At 46.0% G+C, this 19,936-nt stretch overlaps 1 protein-coding gene across 5 annotated transcripts in view; it reads right to left on the reverse strand.

Annotated features, from left to right (window-relative positions):
- The window catches only part of PHTF1 (putative homeodomain transcription factor 1), a 499,499-nt gene that overhangs the window by 151,574 nt on the left and 327,989 nt on the right, over positions 1-19,936 (reverse strand). For all 5 annotated transcript variants that reach the window (XM_069238694.1, XM_069238696.1, XM_069238695.1 and 2 more), the window contains one exon: positions 10,893-11,024. In XM_069238694.1, coding sequence (XP_069094795.1) covers positions 10,893-11,024 — 132 coding nt within the window. The remainder of the gene's footprint in view (positions 1-10,892; positions 11,025-19,936) is intronic.

Here is a 19,936-nt window from a genome sequence, read left to right on the forward strand (position 1 = left end):
TGGGGCAGCCCCCGGTGCCCTGGCCCACTCTGGGGGCATCGACTGGAGCAGCAGCGGAGCCCCATGCGGTTTGCCGCTCGCTCTGAAGTAGGTCAAAGGTCACAGACCTTCTTCTTTGGATATCTCAGGCCCCTGAAGGCCAATTTGGGTGGTTTTGGTGTCGTTTTGCTCCTGCTGATGAGCCCTTGCCACCAGGAGCACTCTCCCTAGGCCTCCTGGCCTGAAAGGGTCCCAGATGATAGGGGGCCAGTCCCACTGACTCCCTGCACAGGCCTTTTCTTTGGGTGCCCTCTTTTCCTTCTGGGCAGCGCGCTCACCTTGCACCAGCCCAGTCTTTCCCCCAACTAGTACTCAGGGTGATTAAGGGGGCCAGCTTACCTGGCCTTGGCCTGCGCCTTGCTGGGCCTGAAGTCCTTCGAGGCAGAGTCCCTGCCTCAGGATGCGGTCAGGGGGTTCTTCTATCCAGTTGTCCATGACGCCCATCTGCAGTCCCAGTGTCCAGCAGTGAAGCACAGCCAAGAGAGAGAGCTCTCCCCTGTGCAAGACCTTTTAAGTGGAGGTGGAAGTGTCTAGCAGACCTGCACCTCTGGCCAATCCAGACGTGCCACATTACTTCCTTGCCCCTGCCCCCTCCTTCCTGCACAGTCTTCTGGAATAGCTCCAAAATGGTGTTGTCAAGGAGCTTGGGCCACATGTGCTCTGAAACTTAGCCCCTCCTTCCTAGCATTCCTTTCAGGGCTTCTACGCCCATTCCCTGGCAGGGGCTGACAGCTGGCTGATTGATGCAAGGCCCTGCACCCTGCTTAGGCAGCTGGACAGAGCAGTAATTGACCATAATCCTGAGCTGAGTCAGAGAAAGATGACATTCCTAGATGAACCATAAATTGTACAACTATGCTTTTGTAACCTACTGCATCATTCTTTTCATACAGGTTACAGCGTACATTGGTGCAACTCTGGCCTCTGTGGGCCCTAGGGGACCTGAGTAATGCCCTGGGACACACTTTCCTATTCAAATTGAATGGAGTGTCTCTACAGTGAAAAAACAGAAAGCACACTGATGTTGACATGTACTGGAGTGTCCCTACCGTAAAACTTCAGTAAGCATACTGACTATCCCTCCCCTGGGTACACCCATCTGCTCTCTAAGCGCAGTTCTTGGGCTGTGCATGGCAGGATCCCTCCCTGTGCAGCTCTAACATGGGTGCACACACGTGTGCACACATCTTCCCGTGTAGCCTACCCGGGGCCTCCTAGTCTTGCTGCACCACAGCAGCCTTTCTTAAGCAAGGCGGTACCGGGGGTCACACGCGCAGTCCATTTTACCATTAGCTTACTGTGGGGGAGTCCCTGACTAGGAGGCTCCCTCACAGTAAAAGGTCAAAAGCCAGGAGTAAAAAAATCAAACAAAAAATCAGGGCAGACCAGATGGTCAGAACCATCTTCTCACACTGCAAGAAAGACTTAAGACAATGTCCAGGTTTTAAACAATTTAAGCAATTATGTCAAATTATCTTCCATGCATAAGCTAGATGGCAGCAGATTCCAACATGTTGCATTAGCAAATGAGAAGGCTCGTCCATACAAAAATCTTAAAAGATATTTGGGATCCTCGAATAAAAACTTGCCCTAAAAAAGGAGATTGCTAATTGGATGATAGCATTAAGAATGCTTAGTTAGCAGAGAGCAGTGGAGGCTAAACATTCCCTTACGAATTAGGCCCACAGACTTGAAAACTATGGATTTTCTCACAAACAACAAATGTAAAGAAAGCAAAGCTGGTGCAATCCGACTTCTTGGGCACTGGCGGCCCAAAGCCATTCTTAGGCATTTAGGCCCTCATTAAGACATTGGCGGTAAATCCCACTTATCGCCATGCTGACTGCCGCCAACATACCGCAGTGGCGGTGGATATCCATTCACCATATTATGACACACACACACCAATCCGTCACTATTCAGCCACAGACACAAGTCCGCCACACCAAAGGTCAATGATAAAATGGAGGTATCAAAACTCACACCGTTACACCAACAGAACAACGTCCATGACATTATGACCCACGAATCACCACAGTGGACATTCAATGGTGGTAAAGCATTGGCGGTACATACCACTGTGCTCAAAATACACACACTCAAACAAAACACCACCACATTGGACATTTCAAACAACACACACTTGACACCCATACACACACCACACCCACACACCCACACCACTATAAAACACACACCCATATTACCCACAACCCCTTACGACTACAAACCATTGGCACAAGACAGGCACCACGACTACAGACAAAACCAGAGCCACACACCACCTACACCTATACACCAACAACGCACCCCACATCACACACCCCAACACCCTACACACTCTCACCTACACAACTCAAATAACACCCATGGCACCACAAAGGCACCACAAAGACACCCCAAATTCTCAGGGGAGGAGCGGAGGGTCATGGTGGAGGAAATCATCCGGGTGGAGCCTCAGCTAATTGGAGCACAGGTGCAGCAGATATCCATTGCTAGGAAGATGGAGCTATGGCGAAGGATCTTGGACAGGGTCAATGCCTTAGGACAGCACCCAAGAACTAGGGATGACATCAGGAAGAGGTGGAACAACCTACGGAGGAAGGTACGTTCTATTGCAGCAAGACACCAACTCGCTGTACAGAGGACTGACAGTGGAACCCCACCTCCTCCCCCACAATTAACAAAATCGGAGGATCAAGTCTTGGCAATCATGCATCCTGAGGGCCTGGCCGGAGTAGCAGGAGGACTGGACTCCGGTAAGTCATCACCCACCTACCTGGGTGCCATCACATACCCCCACCCTCACTCCTATCACTCCACCACTTCACACACCCACCACCCTCACATCTCACTCATCCCAATGCCAAGCCCTGCATGCACCACCAATGCATGGACACCACTCACAGACCTGCATGGACACTTATCACTAAAGCATGCACACTAGAGAGAACTAATCATCCCACCATATACGAACGTACACAATTGAAAAAAGCCAGGGCAAATACAAACAAAGAGGGCAACCCACTGATGCACAATATGTCACACACAAACAATAACACTGCATTTACATCCCCACAGGTACCCCAGCCAATGTCAGCGGCGAAGAGGTGGCAGCACTATCCAGTCCCCCCACAGAAGAGGCCCACAGTGATGATAGCAACCCTGGTCGCCTGGATCTGGATGACCAACCTGGCTCATCAGTCACCTCTGGACAGCTGGTTACCCAGGCCCAGTCACACACCACCACAGAGCCTCCCCCATCTGGAAATACCACCAAGGCACCCACCCAGGGTACCCATACCTCTGTCCCCAGGACACCTCAATCAGCAGTGTGTCCACCACTACAGGGACCCCAGGGCACACCTCATACCCAAGACAATCAGGGACCTAGGGTCGGTGGCAGTGGGCACACGGTTCAGGGGACAGAGGCACAAGACAACAGGGAAACTGGGAGGACTGCTGTGCGCCTGGGGGAGGACAAGCCTAGGGAACCGACTCTCCAGGAGGCTCTCACTGAGATCCTGGAAACATACCAACATTCCCAGGATATGGTGGGCCAGATCTTGGACAACGTGCAGGAGAAAAGGAAGCTGCAGGGGGGATAGTACCAGGGGATCAGGAAGGACTTGCAGGCCATCAACACCACCCTGGTATCCGTAGCAGGGGTGCTGGCAGACATGGCCAAATTATGAGGGAGGCAGTCTCACACCAGCGGGCCCCTGCCACTAGCCAGACATCTGAACTGCCTTCCACCTCCATTGCCGCTAGTGGACAGGAGGCTCCGGCACAGGACCAACACGCCACCCCCCCCTCCTTAAAGAGAACCACCCCGCAAACATTCCCTGCGATCCTGGCAGAAGCCAGAGACTATTGCCAAGACCCCCACCAGGAAATGAGACTCTTCTGATTGTCACCCTTAAGTCCCACTCTGTCACCCTGTCCATCTTGAACTGCCTATGTCCCCTCGGACACTGCACCTGTGCTACAAATAGACTGGAACAATACCCTGGACTTTCCTCCATCATTACCTCATCCCATTGCACTTCCCCCTCTTCTTCCTAGCACTTCAATAAACACACTTTGAAAAAATACAATTATTGAGTATGTCAAATGTTTTAAGTATGTATTCGTTTAACGAGGTTCAAATTTTGCAATTCAACTGTACAGTAATGTTGACATAGTAAAGACCTGTAGTTGGCTGCAGTGATCACACCAGGATTGATAGTGGGGCACCAAAATCTGCAAAATGAGTTGCCAAAGGGTATAGTGAGAGGGCATAGAAGTGGGAATTAACAGCATGTCAGTGCCATTGATAAATCAAAAAATGACAATGAAATGTGAAGTACCACTGTCTTACATGTGTTTCATAGGAAATATTGTTGAATCACTGCAGTTCTGTTGTCCTCATCTCATCCTCTGCCTCCTCATCCTCACTGTCCACAGGGTCCACTGCTGCCACACGGCCATCTCCAGCCTCCTCCTCCTCCTCCTGCAGAAAAGGTACAGGCCGTCTCAAGGCAAGGTTGTGTAACATGCAGCATGCCACGAAGAAGAGGAGAGGTCTAGGAGAATTGGCCAATCTCCAATGGCTTGTTTTATTTTTCCAGAGTCTGAGAGGAAGGGGTAACGGTGGCCCTGGGCAGCAGCAGGAAGAGATCTTTCAGGACTTCAGTCAGGAGCGGACGTCAGCTGCCTGATTCCCGTTTGTGTGGAAGGTCTCTTTCTTGCAGTTGAACCAGAGTCATCAACTTGAAGATAGGAGAAGGATGACGAGCAGTGATAGGCCCTACGGTGGTGCAATTTTGACTTTTTTTCTTTGCTTTGAAGTTATGCTATAATATAATCACATGTATTTGCTGTGTACATTGCAACTGAGAAGTACTTTGATATATTTTGCTTTCATTGCTGTGACTACTTTTAAACGTGTGCTTCCAACCTACTAATCTCGTCTTCCAGGAACCTCGTGATGAAGTAATAACAATAAATGTCTTCTTTAAACTAAGAAGTGCATTCCAGAGAAGTTTTGTAAGCTCGGTCATAAGATAAGAGAAGGAAAGCAAAACACACACACTATCCTATATGGCCCACACCATACCCATACACCAACATCTACTGGCTGGGAACCAGGGCTCACCTATTAGCCACACCCGGTGCCTCTGTAGTTGGGCCATCACATTTAGGATGCTGCTATTCCCCAGGATAAAGGCATCATGCACAGACTCTGGATACTTAGCATTGACATGGAAGATGTACTGGTCCGCCAAGCACACCACCTGCACATTCATGGAGTGAAAACTCTTTCGATTTCTGAAAACCTGTTCATTTTGCCAGAGGTGGGGGTGGGGGTGGGGGGAATGCAATATGTGTTCCATCAATTGCCCCAATTATGTTGGGGATATGTCCCATTGCATAGAAGTCAGCCTTTCACTGTGGCCAAATCTTCAACCTTGGGGAAAACAATGTAGCTGCACATGTGTTTAATCAGGGCAGACAACACTCTTGTCTGCACTATTGAGACCATCAGCTGACATTCTTGCTGCCAAGCCCACTGTCACTTGGAAAGAACCAGTTGCCAGGAAATGGAGCACTGGAAGAACTTGCACAAGAGGGGGAATCCCAGTGGGGTGACGGATAGCAGATATCAGGTCAGGCTCCAGTTGGGCACACAGCTCTGTGATTGTGGCCCTGTCAAGTCTATAGGTGAGGATAATGTGTCCGTCCTCCCTTGTTGCCAAGTCCACCAGAGGGTCTGTACACTGGGGTATGTCTCCATCTCATATTCATCCGCAGCGTTAACAATCTATGAGGCAAAAGAGTGAGGAGCCGGTCACAAACTGAATATTGTAGCCACAACATTACAATGCATGATGTTAATTTGTAATGGGTAAGTAAGATTTGTCCTGTATGTCCAATTTTGAATTGTGACGCAGTTATTATCCAGGGCCTGTCCCCCCCTGAAATGGCATTCGCCTGTCCTGTATGGAGTAACAGGTGAAGTGAGGTCATTCCGCTGATGTTCTGTGCCGTTGAGGGAGGTGGTCATGAACACCCGTGCAACTCCTCATTGGATAACTTTAGGCCCTATAGGTTACAGTGGGCAATGGTGATCTACGCCGGTGGTGACAGTATGCACCGCCGCGGACGTGACCGCCATTTTCTATCATATTCCTCACTTGCTACCTGACCTTCAACAGGAGAGGACACACACTGCATGTGCTGCTGTGACCTGTGTCTGGAACCTACCATGGCTCGTTTGACTGGGGAAAGGGGCCCTGTCTTCACCTCGGCTGAGTTGGAGTGACTGGTGGATGGGGCCATACCCCAGTACGGACTGCTGTATGGGCCTCCAGACCAACAGGTGAGTACACTGTGAGCACGTTGCATGTGGCATGAATGAATGGAATGGTGTGTGTGAAGGGCTCGTGTAGGGGGGGCGGGTGGATGTCCCATGGGCGGTGTGCAGTTTGTGTGCTGGGCCCTGTGTGCGCAAATGGCGATGTGAAGGGGTATAGTGTGCCATAAGTGTAACAGGCAGGACGGTCTGACTGATACCATTTCCTGTGTGTATTTCTCTGCAGGTCAGCGCCCATGAAAAGAAGGGTATATTACGTGCCATCGCCAAGGAAGTGCAGACCCTGGGGGTCTACGGCAGGCGGAGCTACCAGAGAGAATGGCAGACTTTGCAGCACAAGCGTCCTACTTAAGCAATCTGTCTGTGCCATCAGAAAGCTGGAAAGGAAGGTTTCAAAACTTAACAAAATACCTTGTGGAAGTCTCTGCCCCTTACAGAACAGAGAAGTGGGGTGCTGAATACCTGTTGGAGTCTGTCTGAAGCTGCTGAAGAACCCGTGGCACCTATTTAGCAAACTCAAACATGAAGAGAGTCAGGAAGCTACAACACATAGATTCCTTGGATTTGTTCCTCAGCAATATATGCCTGTCCGTAACTGACAGTGCAGCTTTTCAGTGATAAAACAAGCAACATGGCACAGGTTGGAAAGGGCAAGCAAGAACGGGACAGGCGGGAGACAGTGGGTAGCAAGGACGAAACTTAGGAATGGGGAACACATAAAGGACAGTAAGGCGTAGGAGGTAGGGAGAGGGACGTAAAACATGCACTCTTCTGGAGTGTTAATTTTAAATTAACAACAGAGAACCTCTACAAGTAGGCAGCCAGTGGAAGGACACTAACTGCAGACAGGAAACCATACTCAGTCCAAGCTCCAGTGGAAGACTAAAAGAACCAAAGAGAAAGTGGAAGCAGGAGGCATAGGCCAATGAGAAGCAAGGAAATGAGAGTGACGGGGAAGCCAGCAATGGTAAGTAATGGGCAGGCTCTAAGTCGGTTTTTAGCTTCTGTTTTTTTTGTTTTGTTTAGAAGAGGTTTCCCAGAGAGCATGCACTGCTCAGGCCAAGCTTAAAAAGAAGCTATTTAGTGAATAACCTTGTTTTCAATTGTATCCAAAAAGCCTAATGATTACTGATAGTACAGAGATCTATGCCTAGTATATTACAATAATATTCTGCCTGCCAAGTAAACAAATGGCCACATTGGTGGCGTGTTTAACAATCTGTAGAAGCATGATTAGCCTGGCCAGAAACAATATGAGAGAGCTGTAAGGCGCATATAGAGAACAACCAATGGCAATGCCAATAGGTCTAGGTTGTGATTGCACTGCAAGCCAGACCTAATAATCATTGTACGTTAATGACCGCATTCCTTCATCTGTGCTGCTGTCAGAGAAAATCACTATAATTCATCTATCTAAGACACTTTAATAGCATTACAATAGTGTGGGTGCCCCTAAACATTCAAGCTCAGGCAACTGGATAAATAAAGTGTTCACAGCTGTGTGGAAGGCAAGTACTTTTTTGTGGAAGTATACAACTTCTACCCACTCAAAATATGTACTCCTGGCTCTCAATATGGGGGCGGAGCTAAAGCCCCCCTCTAGAATTCTCATATAATTGTCTGTTAAGTGGTCAAGCCAGGCCATGAAAACATTCTTTCAGGTACAAGAATCCCGGACCATTAACAACATTATGACACAAGCCAAAGCTTTTGTACTCACAGCGCCGGGCTGCAGGCAGCCAGTGCAACTTGCTCCCCTGTGCATTAATAAAAGTTCAAGTAGAATTAACTCTGCATAATGTTATGAGGCTTGTGGGAGACCCAGATATAGTGAGTTTCAGTAAACGTTGCAGGTGGGGGCACTATCCTGTGAAGTCACTAAGTATAAAGAAATGTTTCTGCAGTGGCACAGGTTATATATCTTAATCGCGCGTATTACATGTCTACGGAGATATAGACTCTGTGACTCGGCTCAGTGTCCGAGATGTGGCACAGAGGAGGCAGACTTCATTCACATGGTGTGGACTTGCCCAGGTATCCATGCGATCTGGCTGGAGGTATTTGCAGAGTTGGAGCAGATAACAAGTATAGGGCTTTAGGTTACACCATTGTTAGCACTACTGGGATATGAAAGAGGTAAAGAAGTTGGTGGCCATGGGCCTGCTTTTGGCAAAGCATCCCTGTTGCAATGAGATGGGACTGAAGGTCACGCTCTACACTGGTATGCGGATATGACCTACTGTAGCACCCAGACTGATAAATACAATTAAGTGACCCAACCACAAATCCATGCAAGGAACTACTGGGGCTCATAGCAAACGCAATTGATTGGTAAGGAGACAGGGGAGGCAGAGGGTGAAAATTCTGAATAGTTGGAGTTGGCAGCTGCTCGAGTTGTTATTGTTACATGATGTGGGGCCTCGGAAGGGGGGCGGGAGGGGGGCAGGCTGTGAACGATGACTGAGGTTGTGGAATGTTAGTGGGACACTGTGCCTTGTAAAACTGAGGTTGTGAAACACCACGTTACATGCTATTCCCCACTTGTAAAATATTTTGAAGCCGTGAATGTGCCTGCGACAAAAGCAATGTAATTAACATGTGTAATACTAATATATGTGTCCTATAAGGAAGGTTCTTGTATCCTTTAATTGGAGGTTTAATGTTGACGTTTTAAATAAAAAGTAAAAAAAAAAATGTTTCTGTAGTGTTGTGGTGTAAAAGCAGTGACTAAACAGATCTCCAATCGAGTATTGTGGACAGTAATATAGTCGATTGTCACTCATAGGCATAAGTTTTTCTCAGCTTCGCAACAATGATTCTTGGGTCTCCACAGCTTCATTTTAGTTACTGATCTAATCCTTTTCAAAGTAGTCTTCTGGAATAATCACACTGCACCGCAAACATATTTGACAATACAAGACTACCAATAGGTGGACTTTAGAAACTTAATCTGAAATATAAACCATTTTCCAGATGGAATGTAATTAGATTGTGTCTTGCGTTTGACATGCATGTGTAAAAAGAAAGAGAACCGTGAACTAATCACTGGCGAGGGCCTACCCAAACCTGCAGCATCATATGAGCACGGTGGGCGTGTTACAGATTGAGACCAAGTGATTTTGAGAACTGGAGCACTATGAAGAATGCTTACACTGCCATCTGCACTCTCCTAGAGGGAGCATTTTGCAAACATTAGTACGTCACGTGCATATAGTAACACCACGCGTTGCATCTTTGCCACCTGTATATCTTTCTTTGTATGCAACTCATGGAAAGAGCAGACGAGTGGCGTAACATCCATAACAAGATTTGTGCACAGCAGTCTCATTCATTGACACTTCTTTTGTTTAGTGTTCCAAGTGCTTTTCACAGTCAAGGTGAGCAAATGTATTTTAGCACCTTAGTGACTATTGGATATCGGGTCTGGTCGTGCCAGAGTTTTTAAGGTTGGCTTAGACAAATATCTAATTTCATTTAGAGGAACATGGTGACCCATTGTTTAATGTGGCCATTGGGAAAAATCTAATACGACAACAGCGTTCCACATATGTTCCATTTAGAAATCGTTGCGATACTTGAGCATTGCTGGCTTTAAGAAAACCAACAGAGCATATGCAATAAGTGTGACAGACAGTCTGTGTTGATGCTAATGTGGTTTGACATTTAAGGTACTAATATCATCAATCATTAAAAGTTCGAAAGTAGCAGAGCAATTTAAAACATGAACGACAAAGTGCAGGCGGCGTAGTAAGAAGTGGGTGCCGAATATGCATATTACACACAGATCAGTAGATGAGTAATTAGTATAGAAACTCACATCTCATTTAGAAGTTTTTCTCAGGCCAAATATGTGTGGGTATTAATAAAGTGGTGACGTATCGTTTTGACCCCCTATCTATTAAAACTCGGCAGGAATATCTTGAGGGAGAATGCAGATGTCTGCCATGCTTGTAGTGGTGACAAAATCACTACGAAAGGGATGTTGTGCAATCATGCAAAGGCTCTTGACAATGCCAAAACCAGTCTATTATAGGGCAAAAACAAGGCAACAGGAATTAAAGAAGCACAAGAAAAACACACCAAATACAAACTAGTTTACTCACGAATGTCAATGTGTCCAATGGTTTCATAATCAAGACAATTTCTAAGCATGTAAGTCCGCTACAAATTAGATAAAGAGTGGTCGATGAGGCACTGTTTGCATTTCTGCTCAAATATGTCAAAAGTATGCACCAGCGTGTGTCTCGCTAAAGTGAGATTGCAGGCGGTTTGGTAAATTTTGATCAAGCTTCACACACACCTTAGAAATGTGCTTTAAAATTTAAACCGTATGTAATCATAAACGTGTGTATTATCAAGCAGGGGGCTAGTTAACACATAGTACAAAATTATATATTCAAATATCAATTCAATATAAATTAGCGTGTTTCAGCCCTGCACATGTGTTAATCTCACCGGCAACACCCCACTCTTAAAATATGGAGGCAACATCACATACCTTCAAATATGAACGAAGGGATAACCACATTTTGATATTCTGGACTTTATTAAGTCTGAAGTGAGGAATTTCAGACTTTCTGGCTTTTCTGGCTGATGTGAGGTGGCTGAAAAGTTTGGAAAACAAAAATCTCTGTAAATGAAAAAAGAATATCGTTTTAATGATAATTCCTTATAAGCGATGGTGATAGTTATAGCATCTGCATGGGAACTAGAGTGTATTACATGAACAACGATATAACATAATTACTTCATCTTTAATAAGCAACATGTACAATTCGATGCTGTCTAAATCGCCTGGGTTAGTGCCACAGCGACTTCAGGCTTATCATCAGTGCGAAAAAGGTGACTCTGAACGTATCTAAAGTAAATTGTGTTGTGCCTCACTGGAGTAAAAATCTAGCCATGTGAAACGCAATATGATTCAAAGTGCAAATCCCCCACTTAATATGCACATTTCCCCATAATGCACAGCACTTCTCGTCCTACACCCAAGCTAGGGTTGGACTGTAATATACACAAACACATACATGGCGATCACAAAAAACAAATTCTGGCACAGGATGTTTTTAGAAATCAGTGATGGCATCTGGTGTCTTGAAAAGCTCTCTAGCTAGTATGAACATTGTAGATTAGCAGTGTAGCGTTTCGAAGTGGCCGTCTACCCACTGCTGAACTTTAGAAAAACTAATCCAGTAAATAAGCGTGCTGATCTATCGCAAGAAATGAAAAGGAACAAACACTCTCAAAAGTGCACAATGTGCTCACTTTTTGTTAGCTACATACCAACAAACCCATCAAAAAACGTCACATTTCAATATCATACTTCCTCAGTGTTTTGCATATTAACAAGGCCCATTGCTCTTTGATGAATACAATCTGTGGAATGTGACACTGAGGAAGCGAGGTAAACTCAGCTTCCTGAGGGCTTCCCTCCAAGGGGTCAGGCTGGAGAGGAATCTCCACTGTCACTGCTATGTTAGAGGTGGGGATTAGGTCTTGAGGCATTATAGCACTTTACAACAGAATTCTATGTCAGGACTGGAGGCTCCAATTATGCTTCTCTTTACATGCTTTAATTATCCAGCAGCCAATCACAGAAGATTCAGAAAAACAAAACATATCCCATAAACCCTCTGCATATCACATAACCAACCATAGAGAGGGACAATATATAAGGCTGTGACAATAATACACTTCCTCTTTCTTTGCTGCTCCTGCAGCCAGTTAAGTGTATTATTTCCTGTCTAATTTACTTTTTATATTAACGCGCTATGGCGTATGGTTATTGCTATTTTTAGATTCTTTGAAGCTGCAATCAGAGCACGCACTGTACTCGCGTCTGTAAGTGGAGTGGGAGCGGCAGCGGACGAGGGCACCTTGTGCCGACGTTCCTATTTTGAGTCCCATTGGGACTTTGAGTTTGCGCGTGCTCGTCTCCGATCATAGCACGCTCCATTTAGCGGCAGTGCTTCGAGACGGATGCGTAGCGAATAGAAGAGGCTAAAAATAGAAGCGTTTGCTTCACAGAAGGTCCCCTCATGTTAAGGGCTGTTTTTCACTGTGCCTGCATGGCCTAAGTTCAAGGGCTCAGTTTTTGTCTTTGCTCCCTGACCCCCTGTGAATTGAGCCTTCACAGGGTTGGAAAATTGGCATAGGCTCTGCCTAGAGTGCTGCAGGCAGCTCCCTCCACACTCTATTGTTTCATTTCACGCCTGCTGGGGTTTGCACTCCCCCTGATTGTAGTTCTCGGCTACCCTTTGATGCATAGTCCCTTGGGACCTACCTAAATTTGAATAATGACACAATCATATTCTTATGACGAGCATGATTATTTTGGTGGTGACGCTCCTTCTTTAGAAGAAAAGTTAGTAGGAGTTTTGGACAATAGTGTGCAACTAAGGCTAAGGCCCTGGGGCCCTTTACCCACCATTTTGAAAGCTTTGCCCAGCTAAAGGGTAGGTTACCACCACTCACATCTGATGAGGCTCAATGTGGGATTCCGTCTACCTCCAAAGGTAAATCTAAAGCCAATAAATGGCCTCACTCTGACATTTTTGAACGCTTGTCTTCCTCTATTCAGAGTGAACATGGTTACAGTACCTCTCAGCCCCAGGAACGGCAGGATGCTGGTCCAGCCCCAGACTATTCAACCTCTGATTCTAGTTCAGATTTCGACGCAGATTCTGATTAGGTGGATCGCCCAAGCTCTAGTAAACATAAGAGGACAGACAAGTCCAAAGAACAAACACCAAAAGTACCAAAAGTCCTTCATTTCAAACCAGAGGAAATTGTCCATCCTCGCTCTTCTTGTTGGTCCCCTCCTCTGGAGGTAGCACTCTATATTCAAGAACACATGAGACCTGGATTCAATAAAGATGTAAGGGACAGACTTTAGGCGGAATGCCCTAGACCAGATCTGGAAGGAAAAGTCACTGATACCCCAGAAATTGTCCCCACAATGGTCACCTTTATGGAAAAATGGTCGAAGGACCCTAAGAAAGGTCTGGACCGGGCTTGGAGATCATGTCAAGACAAACTTTTAGATCTTTCAGGCCCTCTGGCAAAAATCCTGGCGTTAGCATACCTGGCGAAGAAGTCTAATGTCTCTATTGATCCTGACATCTTAGTGGCATGGGGTCAAAGAGCTGTTTGTCAGTTAGGTAATGCGAATGTGGCAATTTTGACGGAACAGACGATCCAGGCTTATAAGGATAGATCCTCAACTGAACGATCTCGCCACTTCGGAGGCGGGTCCTGTGGCCCAAGGACTTCTGTTTGGAGCTCCCTTCATTAAAGACCTCTCCAAATTTGTGGCCACCTTTAACTATATCAATAAAGCCCAACTGTCACTCAGAAAGGTGTTTCGTGACACTCTTATTTGATGGGCCGGATGTATGCGGGGTCGCTCGTCGGGCCGTTACTACTATCAAGGCCCCAGACAGGACTCAGGTTGTGGACGAGGATATGATAGAGGGCAAGCTGCAGACTCTACCTTCTACCCCTCCTGGCCTCTTGGCGGACGATCAAGATATCGCAAGAGCTATTACAGAGGACAACAAAATACCTCTCAAGAGTCCGCTAATTCAGGTGAGAATTATCTCTTATTCAGAGGTGGTTTTGGAAGGTAGTGTTCGATTGTTTCTAACAGAGTGGCAGAAGTTGACCAAAGATCCTTGGATTTTAAAATCAGCACAGGGATTCAAACTCAAATTTTACCAATCCCCCTTTCAGGTTTCTCCTCCACCTCTTCTCAATTTTTCCCTTCGAGATCCCAAGATCATATCCTTAGAGATTCAGTTTCTTCTGAAAAAAGGGGCAATCTGTCAGTCTACTCCACACCCCAGGGGCTTTATCAGCCCCATTTTCCTAGTGGACAAGAAGGGAGGAGGTTTGCATCTTGTTTTAAACCTAAAAGAATTCAATGCCTGGATAGTTTACAGGCATTTGAAGATGGAGGGCATCCATCTCTTGAGGGATACTCTTCAAGGAGACTGGATGGTCCCGGTTGGATCTGAAGGATGCATATTTGACCATTGCGGTGTTCCCTCCGCATCGTCGTTTCCTCCAATTTCTCTGGCTCAGTCAATGTTTAGAGTTCCAGGTCCTTCCTTTCATACTCTTGTCCGCTCCTTGGTGTTTCACAAAAGTGATGAGACCTGTAGTAGAGGCCCTTCGTGCCCGTAGAGTGAGGTTAATAGTATACCTAGACACTCTGATCCTAATGGCACAAGATCCCTCAAGCCTTCACAGTCATCTATCATGGACTGTTCAACTTCTTCAGAACCTGGGATTTCTGATCAAACAAACCAAATCTTGCCTCATTCCTTCGCAACAGATGGATTTCGTGGGCTTCAAGATAGATTCAGTGAAGTCTCAGTTGGGCCTTCCCCAACAGAAAGTGCACAACATAAAGAAGGAGTTACGCCTCCTGTTAACCAGACAATTTGTGTCACTGAGGAACATAGCTCGGATAGTAGGACTTCTTTCGTCATCTATCCAAGCTATCTTCCCGGGCTCCCTTCACTACAGGGCTCTTAAGAGGCTCTAGATTTCCCATCTTCGCAGGGGATTATCTTATGCAGACAAGATTCCTCTGTCGGAGGAGGTCAGGACGGAGATATCCTGGTGGCTAGAACGCACTGAATGGCAGGGTGATCTTCGGCAATTCACCGGATGTCATTCTAGAGTCAGATGCCAGCAGGCGGGGTTGGGGAGCCTACTGCGGGACCCTGACTAAAGGGGCTCGGTGGTCGGCAGAAGAAGAACTCAATCTCCACATAAATTGTCTGGAACTCCTGGCGGGATCATATGGGATCTGGAGCCTCTCTCCCCTTCGGTTGGATTGTTGCATTCTGCTGCGGATTGACAACATTTCAGCAGTCAGATATGTCAACAACTTAGGCGGTACGAAATCACAGATTTTAGCACAGATTGCCAAGGAAGTTTTGCAATTCTGTCTTCAACACCAGATCTCAGTGATTGCAGAGTACCTGCCTGGGGCAAACAACTCAGTGGCAGATTGGAACACCAGGTTTCTCCAGGATGGCAGCGACTGGAAAGTGCACCCAAGAGTGTTTCATTGGATCAATCGGCAATGGGGTCCCTGTTCGACCGACTTGTTTGCCTCTCGCCTGAACCATCAACTTCCCAGGTTCTTCAGTTGGAGACTGGAGGCGACAACTGGTCCTCTCTCCTGGGTTATGCCTTTCCTCCATTCAGCATGATCCCACAAGTTCTGGTGCAAGTTCGTCGTCAGCAGGCGGAGGTCATCCTAGTGACCCCTCTATGGAGAGCACAAGCTTGGTTCCCTCTTGCTCTGGAACTATTGTGCGACGTCCCTCTTCTGTTCCAAGTTTGGGAGGACTTGCTTCTGGATCCGTCCGAGATCCCTCATCCTTTGATATCGACAGGCAACCTTCGGCTGGTGGCATGGAGTATTTCAGGAGACTGGCTCTTGACAGGCATTTCGTCACAAGCTTCTTTCTACATCCACCAGGCTTGGTCCTCTAGCACTCACAAACAATATGCCTCCTCTTGGAGACGTTGGGTGCACTGGTGTTCAGAACGGGATTCAGATCCATTTAAAGCTGATGTCAATTTAGTAATCAACTTTTTAGCTTTTTTGACATCCTCTGGTTTGGCTTATCGGTCAATTAATAATTATCGATCTCCAATTTCTGCTGGTCATTTACTTGTTTCTGGCAGACCGGTTGGTGAACATCTAAGCTAATGAGGGGCATTTGTTTTGCTAATCCCCCAAGGCCTTGCTATTCATCCCTTTGGGATGTGAATGTAGTACTATCTTTTCTTCTTACGTGGCCGGAGAATAAGTTCTCATCCCGCAAGCAGTTATCCGCCAAACTGACTTTACTTTTGTGTCTTATATCTTGCAAAAGAGTAGCAGATGTCAGAGCTCTTGACTTATCAGGAAGGTCTTTTACCCCAGATGAGGTCTCTTTTTTGATTTCCAGGCGTACTAAAATGGGTATCAAGTCTGTATCTTATCCAGCGTTTCCCCACAATCCCAAGTTATGTGTCTGAAAGCATATGAAGAAGCTATGTGTGAATTCAGGAGCGACCCTGGTGATCAAGTTTTAATTGCTCTCCAAAAATCGTTTAATTCAGTTACGTCTGCTACTTTGGCTAGATAGATTAGATGGTTACTCTCCAAGGCGGGAATCAACATTTCCGTGTTTGGAGCTCATTCAGTTAGGGGAGCCATGACTTAAAAATCCTTTAACTTGGGGGTTAGATTAGAAGACATTATGAGAGCAGTGGATTGGTCGACAGAGTCCACGTTCAAGGCTTTTTATTACAAGCCCATTGTGGATATCACATCTGTGGTAGTGGATCAGCTTTGAACAAGCATAATCCGAGCCTCCCATCCTGACATAGAATAAAAAAAATGTCTAGCTTACAGGTGAAGAATTTTCAATTCTATTAAGGACACGGAGGCGAGGATTATCCCAACCTACGGCACATGTGAATTCGTCTTATAAGTTAAGTACAAATTTTCTGGAAATTACATATTTTGTCACCCACCCTATGATGTTAAACAATTGTATTACTGATTTTACTGTATGTTGCTTAGTATTATCCTTCGTGGATATTATGATTCTGCTTTGTTCTTCATAGGTTTTGAACAGAAGTAATTCAGAATTCTTCAGTTGGGTTCTCGACGGACAATGTTCGTTCTTCATAGTCTGGACATCCTATGTTTTGGATCTGGATCGTTAACTCCTCAAGGGTCTTCTCCACATTGGAGAAATCTGGTTCAATTTTGATTGAACTTTAAGTTGTTGTTCTTTCAAGCTTTTATTGTGATACAGGACTACTCTTATAGACTTTACACAAAGAAAGAGGAAGAGTATTATGGTCATAGTCTTATATATTGTCCCTCTCTATGGTTGGTCATGTGATATGGAGAGGGTTTATGGGATATGTTTTGTTTTTCTAAATCTTCTCTGATTGGCTGCTGGATAATTAAAGCATGGAAAGAGAAGCATAATCCTCGCCTCCTTGTCCTTAATAGAATTGAACATTCTTGACATGTAAGCTAGAACATTTTTTATTCCAGCAATGCATACAAAATACACAGCAGAATGTGAACCCTGCACAGTTATAAACTTAAAGAACAAATTACTTATCTTCAGTAATGCATTTCCAGAGACTTTATCTACCAGCAGATCCCTCGCCTTTTGGAATTCCCCAGGCGTCACTGTGGATCCAGAAAAGTTTCAGTTTTACATCTGCACACCAGAAGGTGGTGCTGTGCAGCTACGCAAGGACACAATTCTGCACTGAAAAGACATGAGTGGCCTATGTAGGTGCCACTCCCGCAGGCTGTCAGTTGCTTTCAAGACTGTCCGCACCTCCAGATGCAGAGCCCCAAGAGCAAAATAGTAGATAGTGTGCAGATTCCTTGACTTGGAATCTTAATAATGGACAGAGTCCTATCACAGAACGGGAAGGGATCGTGAGGAGTCTGTAGATACATGAAGTCTCTACCAGCAAGAGAGTTATTGAAGGTAACTTGTTTTTCTGACAGAGACTTTGTTAGACTTGGCATCCTTGGCGTGGTCTCCCCTAACTTTTTGCCTTTGTTTCCAAGGTTGCTGATGTGTGCTGGACTCTGTTTTTGTTACTCTGGGCACTTTACCACTGCTATTGAGTGCTAAATTGCAAGTACTCCTAATGTAAAATGTATGTGTAATTGTCTTTCCATGAATTATATATTTGATTTACTAGTAAGTCCCTAGTACAGTTCACTAGAGTTGCCCAGGGCCTGTACATCAAATGCTACTAGTGGGCCTGCAGCACTGGTTGTGCCAGCCACATTAGTAGCCCTGTAAACATGGCTCAGACCTGCCACTGCAGTGTCTGTGAGTGCAGTTTTAACCTGCCATTTCGACTTGGCAAGTGTACCCACTTGCTAGGTCTAAACCTTCCCTTTTCTTACATGTAAGACACCCCTATGTTGAGCCCTAGGTAGCCCCATGGGCAGGGTGCAGTGTATGTTTAAGTTGGGGCATATACTAATGTGTTTTATATGTCCTGACAGTGAAAGACTGCCAAATTCGTTTTTTACTGCTGCAATGCCTTTCTCTCTCATAGGTTAACATGTGGGCTGCCTTAAATATTATTAAGGCGCAGATTCACTTTGGGAGTAGATGGACATATGGAGTCTCTGAACTCACAATTTAAAAATACATATTTTAGTGCAGTTGGTTTTGAGATTGTGTTTTTGAAAATGCCACTTTTAGAAAGTAGGCATTTTCTTGCCTAAACCATTCTGTAACTCTGCCTATTTGTGGATTCCCTGTCTTGGTTAGTTTGACAGTTGGGCTGTTTGCACCTCTCTCTAGACAGTGACACAAAGAGAGCTGGGGTGTAGACTGCATATCCTGATGAGCCATCTGTGCTAGGAGGGAGGTGTGGTCACTCACACCTGAAAGGGCTCTGCCTGCCTTCACACATTGCAGGCTCCAACGCCCTGGTGTGTATCTGCAGCCTGGCCTTGGCAAGGTAGGATCTTATAAACAAGAGAGACTTTCCTTTGAAGTAGGTCTACTTCAAAGGCAGAAAAGAGTTTAAGAGGACCCAAAACCCCTGAAAAGTAGATAATTGCTGGAATCAAGAGGAACCTATGCCAAGGAGAAGAGCTGAAGAGCTAATGAAAAGTGCTTTCCTGCCTGTGACTGTGCTTTGTGGAGCTATCCTGCAGTTGCTGCTTCTGCCTGTGAAAGGGGACAAAGACTGGATTTTGTTCTGCATTCCTGCTTGTGAAGAATCTCCAAGGGCTTGAACAGTCCTTGCCTCCTGTTGTTGAAGTCTCAGGGCCATCAAAGAATTCCCCTGCCAGCACCTGGACTCTCTGGCCCTGCCAAGTGGTGCCCTATCCAGTTCCTGGGCCCTGGAAAGGTGAAACTGGCAGACAAAGACTCAAAATCCAAGCACAGACCTCCATGTGGGCACATTCTCGACGCACCTTCCGTGATACGGCTGATAAACAACGCCCCACTGGCTTCGTAGCTGAAATCAACGCTCCACCTGCTTCGCGGCTGTAAAATCGACGCAATGCGGCTTGAGAAACGACGCGCAATACCTGCTAAGGGAGGCTGATAATGACACAAACCTCTTGCAGCGCGGTTTTGTGACATTGTGCAGCCGGATTCTCAACGCAACATAACTGGGCGCGGAAAAACAACGCAAAGCCTGCACGGACCTGAGGTGCCTGTCTAGATCGACATTTCGCTCTCTTGCAGGAGAGAAGAAACAATGCATGCCGACCCGACCACAGGAGGAACAAATGCACGGTCTCGCTTGCGAGTGAGAAATCGATGTATTGCTGGCCTTTTTCACCACACACTCACCTGTGTGGCTTTATTTTGGCCCTACCCAGGTACTTTTGTGAATAACAGCATTCTCACTGTTTTCTAAAGGTTAAGACGATTATTCTTCAAGAATTCATAACATGACTTGTGTATGTTGGATCTCTGTTGTTTTGGTCTTGTTTTGTTAAGATAAATATTCCCTATTGTT

Source organism: Pleurodeles waltl, chromosome 6 (genome assembly GCF_031143425.1).
Source record: "Pleurodeles waltl isolate 20211129_DDA chromosome 6, aPleWal1.hap1.20221129, whole genome shotgun sequence".
Taxonomy (NCBI): domain Eukaryota; kingdom Metazoa; phylum Chordata; class Amphibia; order Caudata; family Salamandridae; genus Pleurodeles; species Pleurodeles waltl.